The sequence below is a fragment of the Danio aesculapii genome, chromosome 9 (genome assembly GCF_903798145.1).
Source record: "Danio aesculapii chromosome 9, fDanAes4.1, whole genome shotgun sequence".
Taxonomy (NCBI): domain Eukaryota; kingdom Metazoa; phylum Chordata; class Actinopteri; order Cypriniformes; family Danionidae; genus Danio; species Danio aesculapii.
In genome coordinates this window covers 3,169,096-3,182,158 of record NC_079443.1, presented here as the reverse complement: position 1 = coordinate 3,182,158, position 13,063 = coordinate 3,169,096, and the positions used below count along the sequence as shown (strand labels likewise).

Sequence of the window (13,063 nt, the reverse complement as noted above, 5' to 3'; positions counted from 1 at the left end):
ACGGCAGAAGATCCTGTATGCTAAATGTAATATCAAACAGACTCATTTTATTCATCTTTAATCGAATAACCTCAGGCTTCTAATGTTAAACTATAAGCATATGTGTATTGTATTCATAATTAGAAGAATAACACAGCTATTGTATCTTCAACTCATAAGATGAAGTTACTTTATTAGTTGTACTCCGCTTCCAGGACTCTCGTGTGGCGCGGAAGGCAGTAACGCCCCTTTAAGAATTACCCGCCAACTTCCAGACTAAACTCTGCTGCACTGGACTGGAACACACACACATTCACGGAGGACTCGGGCGTATAGTGTACTCACACACTCTCAGTATCAACAAACAACTGCAACAATGCGCTCAAAGGTACAGTAAAGCATACGAGATTTGTTTATAACTGACTTTTAACTGTTCTCGCATTTTAACGGAAACCGAGTTATGAATGAGTGTTTGAGTGAATGAACGGTGTTGCGGCATTTAAAATGTTATTTAAAGTCCACCGTAAAGCTAAAACGCTAAATGTCCGTTCAGAGATGTTGAGGTAAAGATGTACTTATTGAGAGAATGCTGTAGTAAACTTGTGAGGCATTGTTTGGAGGGGGCAGGGGACTCCCTCAACTGATCAATAGTTCGTTAACTTGAGAAATTAACGGTTTTAAGGTTATCGTTTACTGATCCGCTTGTTTTAAAGCAAGTTTCTAAGATTTAGTTAAATAAAACTTATACTTTAAGCTTTTTATGTCAAAGGAACTTGATGTATAAAGTAATTTAACTCAAAACAAGTGACTCCATAAAGTTTTCTTGGGGGTGAAAAAACATTAAATTCGGTGTAATGTTAAGTTTTTGTTTCTGGTATATGAAATTTAATGTGGTTTTGATGTAATATTTTACTCTTTCTTTCAGCAAGTGTATGTGCAAACCGAGTAAGTCAATATTTAGTTGAAAAACTTTCAGGTCAGTTATTTTTCATGTACATTCATTGGACAGGAAATGCCATCTCTAAAATTATTTCATTAATAAAACCGATGAATAAACTGAACAAAAGGGATTACTACATACACACACCTTATACACACCCTAATAAAATAATAAATCAATATTCTTTTTGAGCCACTATATTATTAAGAGAGAAGGCTAAATTTACGTATATATGGCGAAGTTATTTTTTTTTGTTAACTAAAAATCAAGAATTTTATATTTGTTTTAAAATATTTTCTATTGTAATTTGTTAAAGTTTTCCCCTTGCCGAAAAGTTTGGTATTCATCTTACTAGACTTTGGCATCACTTAATTCCGCTCAAGTCTTTATTTTATATTGTTTGTCTAATTATGATTGGTTGTTTAAAGTCTCTGTAACTTGACATGTATGGTTGTGTATACATTGTTTGTTTGCATTTCTGAGCAACTCCTTAAACCAGCCTATGATGTACTAGTTGAATTGTGTATGTTTGTTGTGGCTGTGAGAAACTAGGGTCTCTACAATACTTTGTGTATATATGTGTGTATCAGTATTTCCCCTCACTTCTAATTTGCTGGCCTTTCATATGCTTTGGATGGCGATCATCCCTATGTCCTAATTCTTTCAAGGGGTTTATTCCCCAGTGTGATGACTTCAAATGGCTTGGGGTGTAGGGATGAGCTATTCCAAAAGGAACTGTATTTGACAGTAATCAACTTTTGTACAATCATTCGTATCCTTTGAAATCATTTTGTAGAGCTGTTTGAAGTGGCACATTTTGAGCAATTTGGTTTGCCACTACAACATGGCGGCCACGGTTGCTTTTACTCTGAGGAAATACCCTTTGGGTGATGATCTATTCCAATTGGGGATGGCACTGATGATGTTGTGTGTCCTGCAGAAGCAGCAGGCATCTCCTCCATCCACCAGGATGAACCTGCGGAGCTACAGGAGCTCTACAGTTTTGCCCATGGAAACATCCTCATCCTCCTCTTCAGATGACAGCTGTGACAGCTTCGGCTCTGATGGGTTCGGGAACTCGGTATGAATTTATTATTTTTTTCCCCCCCATTTGTTAAATTTCCTTGAAGATGCTAAGTAAGGGATAAAGTTCATCCAGGAGGTCATCACAGAATAAAGCCAGACCGGTTTATTATTTCAGACTGAAAAGCTTTATTCTGTGAAAACAACCGTCCTGGATGTAGCTTATCCTCCTTATTACATGGCTACTTGCCACAAAACATAGACATTAGACAGCATTGTCGTAATAGTTTGTTAGCTCATTAATTTAACCCAAAACTGACCAATGAAAACAGCTGGAGTATACGCTAACCTGTGCGTTATTCAGTCGCAAGGTGGCGCCAAACAATTCTATGCGAAGCTGACATTGAAAACAGCTCAGTGGAGTATACGCTAACCTGAGCATCATTTAGTCATGAGATGGTGCTTAAGCTGACAGAAATGAAACCAGTTTAATAACGCATATCGTATGTGTCGGTGTTGTTTAGCGGTTGTTATCTGGGAATAACATACCTCAACTTATCAATCAAAATCAAGTAATGCAGATAGCTCTTGTAATAACTGATCTCCATTTTCTCAAGATATTCATCTTATAGCTGCTTGTCATTAACCCTGATGTTTTCTTTTCTACAGAAGAGACCGCAGAGGCAGACAAGAAGCTCCACTCAGATGGCGAAAGTGTTTAATGTTCTCCCTGTAACTGAAGAGGAGGACGCCTGCAGCGGGTTCGAGAGTGAACTCAACGATGAACTGAAAGAAATGGTTTGTGTCTACAGTAAACACTTAAGTGTCTTCCGTCATGATCTCTTTTTAAAGTCATGAAATCAAAACTTGCATATTGATTTTGTTCGCTCACATTGCATGTTTTGTGGTGAACAATTCATCTGCGCACGTCATTTAAGGAATAAACAAGTAGTTTGCCCTTGTAATTAAAATTAAAGGCTGAAAATGCACTTCCTGTTTGTTTTAGGTAAGTTTTCAGATTAAGGGCGTACTCACACTATGCTATCCGAACCATGCCCAGGCCCGTTTCCCAGATCGTTTGAGAAGTGAGTGCTCTGAATCGGGCTCAGGAGCGGTTCACTTGGCCAGCCCTGACCCGGTTGGAAGAGGTGTACCAGAGCCCGGTTCACTTGGGCTTTGGCACGGTACGCTTGTGTGTGAGTGCAAAATGTGCCAAAGCCCGAAACTGAAAGAGAGACGTGACTTTTAAGGGACTGTTTCATATGTGTTTCTTAATCATTCTTACTGTTCAATGAACGCAAACTGTCGTAGTTTATTGAAGACGCAAACCCCTCACTGCACGAAAGCTCCGCACCTTCAGCAAACCTCCTAATTCCTGCAGCACGAGGACTTCATGATTGTTTATGAGCGTCAAAAGTGGCTGATTTGTTCTGCGGAGTATTTGACTGCGTGTCGCTGCATATCAAATGACTTAAACGACAATATAACTGAAGAAATCTCCTCTGTGTTGAGCGAGAGAGCTTCTGACCAGCGCATCATCGATGACGTGAGCGTGCACAGGCTCGAATGTAATGTGAGTGCGGGCCGTCGGGGGAGACGGAAGGGGGGGGACAAGCGTGCTTTTGGCCCAGTTCAAGGAAACTGTACATAGTGCGAGTACGCCCTAAGTCTGTCTGATGTATTGGGCGTGGCTAACACTAAACCACGCCCCTCCAGCTGTTGGTTTTGACAAACAGAAATGGTGAAAAGGATCTGGAGGTTGTAATAACTCTACCCAAACCCTTTTGCCCATCTTTCTGAATGAAACGCTTACTTTATGCAATCAATATTTTGTTTGCTAGGAACTGCATCACTGTACGAAAAAAAAAATGGCTTCAAGCAGCCTTTTAATTTTATTTTTTTGTACATTCAGAAAATGGACTCTGACGCCGAGGCCTGTTCACCGCCCAGGAAAACTCGCAAATCCTTCACTCTCCGAGTCGCCATGAAGTTCCCGACTAAACGCACCAGTCCATCCAAACAAGTGAAGCCTGAGCCTAAACCTAAAGCCCAGTCGAAAGACCCCGAGTCTGACTCTGAGGGAGAAAACTTCATGCTGAAGAGAGCGCTCAACATCAAAGAGAACAAAGCCATGGTGAGTTAGTATAATGTGCATATGTACTCTGAACACCTAGCTGTAAATATTAACATGCGTCATCTTTTTGAGAATCACCTCAATTGTTTTTATTTGATCTTTTATTCCTTATAAAGGGATAGTTCACCCCAAAATGATGAGTTCCTCTCCATTTGCTCACAATTGATCTAAACATTTATGACTTCCTTCTGTTGAACACAAAGGATTAAAGGAAAAACAGCCCTTGATTTCCAGTGTTAATGGCTGCTGCTTCCAGAGTTCTTCAGAAAATCTTGTTTTGTGTTCAACAGAGGAAAGAAATGTGGATGTTTATGCCCTTGAGTGAGATTGTTCCGTTTTTTTTGTGATGAACTAGCCCTTTTATTTAAGTTTGAGTATATTCAGTTGTAATGAAACTGTGATCTCTATCATCTAGCTTGCTAAACTAATGGCGGAGCTGGATAAAGTTCCTGGTCTGTTTCCTGGGAAAGCTGCCCTGACACCAGGCAATGTGGTAAGAATTTTACAATACTAATAATAGTGGCTAATGTGTGGTGTTAAGACTAGCTGCATCTGAAATCGAATACTTCCATACCATCATAGTATGCTGAAATCAGTATGTGAGCCGAGTAGTATGTTGAAAATCAGTGTGGGAGAAGTACCAGGATGACCGACTACTTCCTCTGAGATTCTGAAGTGCACATTTGATGGACGTTACGCTACCTCATGATTGGGGCCAGACGGAATCTGCGGATGTTTTTTGCTATTTCCGCGGAGAATTTTGGTAAAAATCTGCAGAATTATTTTGGGAGTATCATAACTAAAACCTTAATATGTGAAATAAATATGTTAACTTTTGTTTAATGTTTAAATGGAAATCCGATTATGTTCACCTTATTTGGTAAACAAAGCAAGTCTCTCATATAATATCTCTACTGAAAGACTGAAAATATCACTGTACAAACTGTATTGCACATAAATCAGATGAACATTTTCGTATTAGTCAATAATATTACTGTAATTTAAAAACTGAATAAATATAGATGTACACACATTTACTCAAGTAAATAAACAGAATTAATGATGGGCTAAAAATATGTCAAGTTCTGCGTGGGCCTACTCATGATGCACCGCGAGAGAATTCATGAAGTGAAGTGACACAACTAACGCGATAAAGACAAAATGGCGGATGTAGTTTGTCCGAGTTCCGTTTATACTGTATGGAATTGTCTTTTCTAATGGTCGAGTAGTACATTTAAATGCAGTACCTACTGAGTAGTAGGTGATTTCGGACACAGCCAATGTTTTTATAATGGAAATCCTTTGAATTTTTTGAAAATGTGTGTTTTAAGCAGACAATAAGTTGTTTATCAAATATTGAATTGAGTCATTTAACGTTTATTATATTTATTTTATTCATATTTGTTTCTCCTATCAAAATATATAGTTAACCTGTTTATTGATCTTGCCATGAAATGGTCATAAGTTGCTGATGTGACAAACAAACATGTTGATATGAACCATCAACTTTACCTTTCTTAAAGGTCCCATGAAATTAACCAAGTTTTTTAGATGTTAGTATCAGTATTGTTAGTTTAAAATGTCTATAATCTAGTGTGAGCCCAAGTGTGAATTGTCAACGTTTGGAAGATCTAAAACTAATATAAACATGTAAAGCTTGTAGTTTGTCAAGTTCACCTAAATGGATCGACTGTATTAATGTCACCTCATACTTCAGTTTCTCATTAAATCTTCTGACCAATCAAATGCTCTCCAGTGTCTGATATGCACCGCCCCCTTCAAGATGCTTCTCATTTGATGCGCTTGAGCTCAACTACTCTGGGAGAGCGGTGATGAAACCAAACCCTATTAGCTGTTTTTAAAAAGGGGAGGAGCTACTTGATGTCTCGCTCTCTTTTTGGTTGAGGTTGCGTCAAACATCAGATGATAATGCATATTTTACAAGCACTTCACAGACCTTTTTAAATTTATATATTTATATAAATATATATTTATTTTTATATATATTTTTTTTAAAGCGCACAATGGTAAGTCTGGTATAGTCATTTTAAAAATGTAAATGTAGTGCGCTTGTTTTTGTTTTAGAACTTTGCCTTCAGTCGCCATAATGTAAGAATAATTTCTGTATTTTTCATGTGTTTTGAGTTGATAATTGGAGCTGATAACTAATACTTGAGGTGATGCTATTCATTTAATTGTGGTGGGGGTTTTTTTTCTGTACAGGTTCGTCGTGTTCCCCGCCGCTCTCTGGAGCCCATTGCCGCCCGCAGGAGGAACCCAGAGCGAACGTCTCGGCCTTACACACGCTCTCGCTCTCTGGTGGACGGACCTCCATCGCCACCTCCAGAAGATGAGGAGGAGGACAAATACAGCCTGGTGCGCAGAAGCAGAGGTTATGAGGATGACTACGAGGAAGAGGTGACCCTCCTTTTTCCTCAACTTTTTATTTATTTATTTTATTATTATTTTTTTTTATGAATGATTTAGTAATTTTTATATTTGACATTATTTAAATTATTATATCAATTTTTTTTTACATTGAATTTAATTTAAAATTATAATTTCTTTTTTATAAATTACATTTTAATTGTATTTTTAGTTTTTGCTTTACTTTTTCAATGTATTTTTTTTTATTCATAAATTAAGTTTATTTTTTATGTTTTTCCACTGATTTTACTTAAACTGTAGTTTTATAAAATGGTTTAATAGTTGTAAATGAGTGTAGTTTAGTGTTATTTATTCCCTATGACCTGCCTAGACCATCACAAACAAGTATTAATGAGGAACTTCCATGTCCCCTGGTCTTTTTGTCACTGTAACGCCTGTGTGGTGTAGATGCAGTCTCAAAACAGCCAGTTATTACTATTCTCAAATGCCCTGCATGTTTGTATTCATGGTGTTGTGTTTGTCAGCAGAAAGAGCCCCGCCGGCGCAGTTACAACAGCTCTCTGACCATTCCTCATGTGGTCAGGCCTGTGGAGGACATCACGGAGGCTGAACTGGACAATATCTGCATCAATGTCAGAGAGAAGGCCTACAACCGGGCCACCGTGAGTCTCAAATGCACATCATCTGAGGCTTTCAGTGTCGTAACGGTTTGCTTCAGGGTTTCCACCGGTTGGGGAATATAAAGGAGTTTTAAAAGCTCTATTCCAGAGATTTAATTTCAGATTTAGTTTGTTATTGACGGTTTTATTGTGTTTAGGCTTTTTTTTTAAGCTCTTTTAGTTATTTCGTGCTGATCTGGGAATATCTTCAGTCAAAAGCAGCCACCAGACTGTATCTGTTAACTAACATATGATGATAATGTCAACTTAAAGATCTTTTAGCTTCAAAATGACCATTTCAGAGACTGTGTGTTCAGGTCAATGTAAAGTTTGTAGAACGACTACTGCACAGTCCAACATGGAAGAGCTTTTCACAGTCACCCAAACAGTAAGAAAGTCAACTTGAGAACAGAATGTGAGGTAAATTTTCAAGTGTAGTTCTCTGTGGATATTAAAAGTCCTGCAAAATTAAGCTAAGATTATTTTGATATTGATAAACCTGTTTTTATTTGCATTACTTTCCCAATGTGGGTCGTAGACAGTCAATATTTATGAGTTAAAGTCATGTTTGGTTTAGGTTTAAAGTGGTAACCCTGTCACTGTCTGTGGATGGTTTTCTAGCTTGGGTTTAAAGTGGTAACCCTGTCACTGTCTGTGGATGGTTTTCTAGCTTGGGTTTAAAGTGGTAACCCTGTCACTGTCTGTGGATGGTTTTCTAGCTTGGGTTTAAAGTGGTAACCCTGTCACTGTCTGTGGATGGTTTTCTAGCTTGGGTTTAAAGTGGTAACCCTGTCACTGTCTGTGGATGGTTTTCTAGCTTGGGTTTAAAGTGGTAACCCTGTCACTGTCTGTGGATGGTTTTCTAGCTTGGGTTTAAAGTGGTAGCCCTGTCACTGTCTGTGGATGGTTTTCTAGCTTGTCTTAGAGTTGTAGACTCTTCTTGAGCTGGTTTTGTTCTCCATCAGGGCTCCACTTGCCATCAGTGCCGGCAGAAAACCACTGACACCAAGACCAACTGCCGTAACCCGGAGTGTGTGGGGGTCCGCGGGCAGTTCTGTGGGCCTTGCCTGAGGAACCGTTATGGAGAAGAAGTCCGTGATGCCCTGCTCAACCCGGTGAGTGGTTTTAACATGGGTCATGGATTTACTGCAGTATCGTGGAGTTTTCAAAGAGTAATTCCAGAAGTCAGGAATTGTTGTATTTGTTAAAATTATTGATTTTTTTTTTTTATTATTATTATTTTAAAATTTGTATAAATTTTTTTTTATATAAATGAGTTGTTGTTTATTATTATTATTATTATTATTATTATTATTATTATTGTTTAAATTGGATTTTTTTTATATAAATGATTTGTTGTTTATTATTATTATTATGTTTTGATTTTTTTTAATATAAATGATTTGTTGTTGTTGTTGTTGTTGTTGTTGTTGTTTATTATATTATTATTATTATTATTGTTTAAATTGGATTTTTTTATATAAATGATTTGTTGTTTATTATTATTATTATTATTATTATGTTTAAATTGTAATTTTTTATATATAAATGATTTGTTGTTGTTGTTTATTATTATTATTATTATTATTATTATTATTATTATGTTTAAATTGTATTTTTTTTTATATATATAAATGATTTGTTGTTGTTGTTGTTGTTGTTGTTGATGATTATTATAATTTTTTATTTATTTTTGTTTCATTATGATTTTGTATATTTTATTCATTATGGTGGGTTTTCTTTAAATGTATGTATTTTATATTTAATATTAAATTTTTTATTTATTTTTACATTTTATTTTTTATTATTATGTTTGGATTAAGTTTATTTTTTATATAAATGATTTTTTTTATTTTATCTTTATTAAATTATGATTTTGTTTAAATATTTTAAAATGTGTTTTTTTTATTTATGATAATGGTGGGTTTTGTTTAAATGTGTTATTTAAATTTTATATTTAAACCTTTTTTTTTTTTTTTTTTTTGCTTTCACACTCCATCAACCTGTCCATCACATAAGTCAAATGCAATCTCCAGACTACCTGTTGATTTAAGGCTAACATATCAAAATACTAAATGTTTAAGACCTTCAAAAATGGTCACTGCACAGCCACACAAACAGCAAATACTTTTGTATTTTTTTTATTTTAAATTATTAATATTTTTATATATATATATATATATATATATATATATAATTTATTTGTATTTTTTTTTATCTGAATTATCCAGTTGAAGTTGTGCAAAATTATATTCACGCTAGCTGTTCTATATTGTTTTTGCAAGCACAACAGTAGTTGTGTGTTTTTTTTTTTTTTTTTTTTTTTTTTTTCTTCTTCTCCTCCTCTTCCTTTCTCCTCTCCTCCACTCTTTAGTCAGGGAATTTAATGCGTGGCTTAAAGTGGGAAGCTGGTTTTTATGCTCGTTTACCACCACAAGCTCTGATTTCATCAGCTAGTGTCTCTCGAATTGATCACGGCACATCTTTAAATCCCGTGTTGTGCTTTTCTTGTAGGAGTGGCTGTGTCCACCATGTCGAGGCATCTGTAACTGTAGTTTCTGTCGTGCCAGAGAGGGGCGCTGTGCTACAGGTGTGCTCGTCTACCTGGCCAAGTATCATGGATATGACAACGTCCACTCTTATCTCAAAAGGTAACTGCACAAACACACACAGTGGAGCTGATGATGCAAACCTTAAATGTTTATCTTTGAAAGAAACATTCACAAAACATCTTAAGACTAAAAGTCGGTCCTTCCAGGCTATTTTAGGAGAGAATCTTCAGTCTAGTGGGTGTCAGTCTTAAATAGAAGACTCTTGAAATGTAGTTTTGCACTGAAAGTAGCTTCTAATGTTTCACTGCTTAGAAGTATTAAGAGACTAATAAATCACCAAGAGCAAACCTTCCTAAAATGGTTGATCGCAGTTCACCCGGGAAAGATTAAGAAATTACTGCCTTTAATTAATTACCTTTAAAAATGTTCACATACAGTTAGAAATACGTTTTAAAATGTATGATAAAGGACATGTTTGGTCTAGAAATACAGATTTGGCCATTTTATATATATTTTTTAAATGTATAAGCGTATAAAAATAGATTTGCTTTTAGTAAGATTTGCATAAACCTAGTTGGATACACGTATATTTGTTTAATGCAAATCTTCACTTTGCTTTTATTTTCACAATCTTTATCTGAATGTGGCTATTTTCTTATCTGTTTAAGACTTTTATCCTGCTTCTTACACAGCTACTTGTCACAAAACAAATATTAGACCCAAAACATTGATCTGAGCCATGTAAGTTTACAAATTTAAGGCAATGCTGACAAACTAAAATGGCTGAATGGAGTATACATTAACCTGTGCATTAATTAGACACTAGATGGCGCCAAACAGTGGCATGACGACATAAATATGGATGTCAACGTATTCACTATCCCCTTTTACACAGTGATACCGGTAAATATCCGGATAATTACCGTAATGACTTTTACCAGTAAATTCACACCGGATTTTTCCGGAAAAGACTGTTCACACATCCATTTTAAAATACCGGTAAATTCTGACATCATTAACCAGAAATGAGTTCTAAATGGCTGCGCTTGTATATGTAATCATAGAAGGGATCGGGCTTTTGTTGATGGTACATAATGTATTCGTGTATGTGCGCTGGCGCTCACCAGCTGCTTCACGTGCACACACGTCAAGCAGCCGAGGCAGAGCTTGAAGGTAAACAAAGAGCGGTTTAATCTTAAGCATTTTATCAATAATTTTTCACGCAGTTGGCATTAAGAAACATGGGTTATCTGACTAACATCTAGCAGCTAAATGCGTCTGAAAAATATTCAAAGGCTTTTATTTTCTTAAACTGAGCACATGTGAATGTGTCTGAATGTTCTGATTGGTTAGAGTAGACCTCCCACGTCAGGGCGTTTTGGACCTGAACACACTCTTTCTGGCAATTTTCTTTGTGTTCACAGCGCAGCATTGCCGGCAAATTACTGGTAATGTTACAACTTCCCATTCTGGAGAATTGTCAGAATAAATTTACTGGTGTTTTCAAAAAGGGCCTGTTCACACATCACCCCTCTCTGGAAAACTGACTGTAATTTGCCGGAAGAGTCTGTATGTGTGAAAGGGGCTACAGACTCGATGATTCAAAGTAGTCTGTGTTGTTCAACGGTTGTTTTCTGGGAATAACATGCCTTGGAATGTTGTGACCAATCAGAATCAAGTGTTTCTGACAGCCGTCTAATAATTCCCTAAATTGTTGCTGACTTGATTGTGAAAGTGTAATGCTGAACTTTTGTTTCTCTCTCCGCAGTCTAAAGAAGGAACTGGAGGAAAGTGAATAAAGCCGTTTACTCCATCCATAGCTGACGTCATTCTCGAGTGATCCATAATCTCCAGAGCTTCAGAGACCTGCTGCAGGTTCCGTTAGTGTAGACTGTTATGATTGTCTACATGTTCCTTTAATTGACATTGTTTTAAATGTGTAATTTTTTTTTATTCCCTTCTGAAATTGGAGCGTTTATCTCTGTACTGTATTGGTTGATCTTTGCTGCAATACTTGTTTTTAATGTGTTTTTACCGCGTTCTTTTCGGTCAGTGGGTTTGCAGACGCTGTTATGACGGCGTGTTTTTACTGCTGTAGAAATGGAATAAAATCTTGACTTTTTAACTTCTGCCATCTTGTGTGTGTGTGTGTGTGTGTGTGTGTGTGTGTGTCAGTGAATTGTGCTTTTATAGAAAGAAATTACAATCAGAAACCACTTTCTCTGTGTGAACCAGAAGCTGCTGAGATTTTTATTTCAGTATGTTGATGTACTACCAACTTAACATTGAATATTAAGTAGGGGACGGTTTCTTATTAATATCAAAGACTATAGAAAATCAATAGACGTTACCCTAGAGCGGACATTTGTGCTGCGTTAACCAATCAGGAGCTTGCTCTTGGAGGGGCGTGATTATGACATGGTGCCTGTTGTTGGTGTCCAAAGGGGAAATGCTCCCCAGTGATGTGGAAATCACTGGATATTTTCTCTGTCAGACCATTCTCTGTAAACCCTAGAGATAGTTGTGCGTGAAAATCCCAGTAGATCAGCAGTTTCTGAAATACTAAGACCAGCCCGTCTGGCACCAACCATCATACCTCTTTCAAAGTCACTCAAATCACTTTTCTTTCACATTCTGATGCTCTGTTTGAACTGCAGCAGATCGTCTTGACCATGACTAAATGCATTGAGCTGCTGCCATGTGATTGGATGATTAGAAATTTGTGTTAACGAGCAGTTGGACAGGTGTACCTAATAAAGTGGCCAGTAAGTGTGTATTATTTCAAACCACTCAATGTCAAACGTCACTTTGCTAAACAGCAAGTTTCAACATCAAAAGTCGACAGAGCGGAGATAAAAGTCCCAATGCATATTTTTTACACCAATACAACTATTTCAGTTGAGGTGCAACAGTCTCGTTATCCGAAAAAGTAACCTTTTGGTTTTTTTTTTTGGTCAATTTTAAGTCAAAATTATATATATTTTTTCATTTATTATTATTATTATTATTATTTATTTTCTTTTTTTTTTTTCAAATATTTCCCGAATGATTAAGAGAATTTTCACAGTATTACCTATAATATTTTTTCTTCTGAAGAAAGTCTTTATTTTTTTTTTATTTATTTATTTTTTTGGCTAGAATGAAAGCAGTTTTTAATTTAAACCATTTTAAGGTCAATATTTTTAGCCTCCTTAAGCATTATTTGTTTCGATTTGTCTACAGAATAAACCACTGTTATACAATGACTTGCCTAATTACCCTAACTTTAACCTTTAAATGTCACTTTAAGCTGAACACTAGTATCTTGAAAAAATATCTAGTCAAATAGTATGTACTATCATCATGGCAAATATAAAAGAAACAAAAAAGGGGATTTTTCCAGTTCCTG

The 13,063-nt window shown here is 36.2% G+C and overlaps 1 protein-coding gene across 2 annotated transcripts; it reads left to right on the top strand.

Annotated features, from left to right (window-relative positions):
• The first annotated feature begins 256 nt into the window (after positions 1–256).
• On the top strand, positions 257–11,800 carry cdca7a (cell division cycle associated 7a). 2 transcript variants are annotated; one of them, XM_056464816.1, is made up of 10 exons: positions 257–367; positions 1,860–2,000; positions 2,612–2,740; positions 3,855–4,076; positions 4,492–4,569; positions 6,300–6,494; positions 6,992–7,126; positions 8,089–8,238; positions 9,638–9,774; positions 11,444–11,800. In XM_056464816.1, exons 1-10 carry the CDS (start codon positions 356–358, stop codon positions 11,472–11,474), a joined length of 1,230 nt encoding a protein of 409 aa, XP_056320791.1. In that variant the 5' UTR covers positions 257–355; the 3' UTR covers positions 11,475–11,800. The 2 variants fall into 2 exon arrangements, with proteins under 2 accessions (XP_056320791.1, XP_056320790.1); XM_056464815.1 differs by having other exon boundaries at positions 6,989–7,126.
• The last annotated feature ends 1,263 nt before the right edge of the window (positions 11,801–13,063 follow it).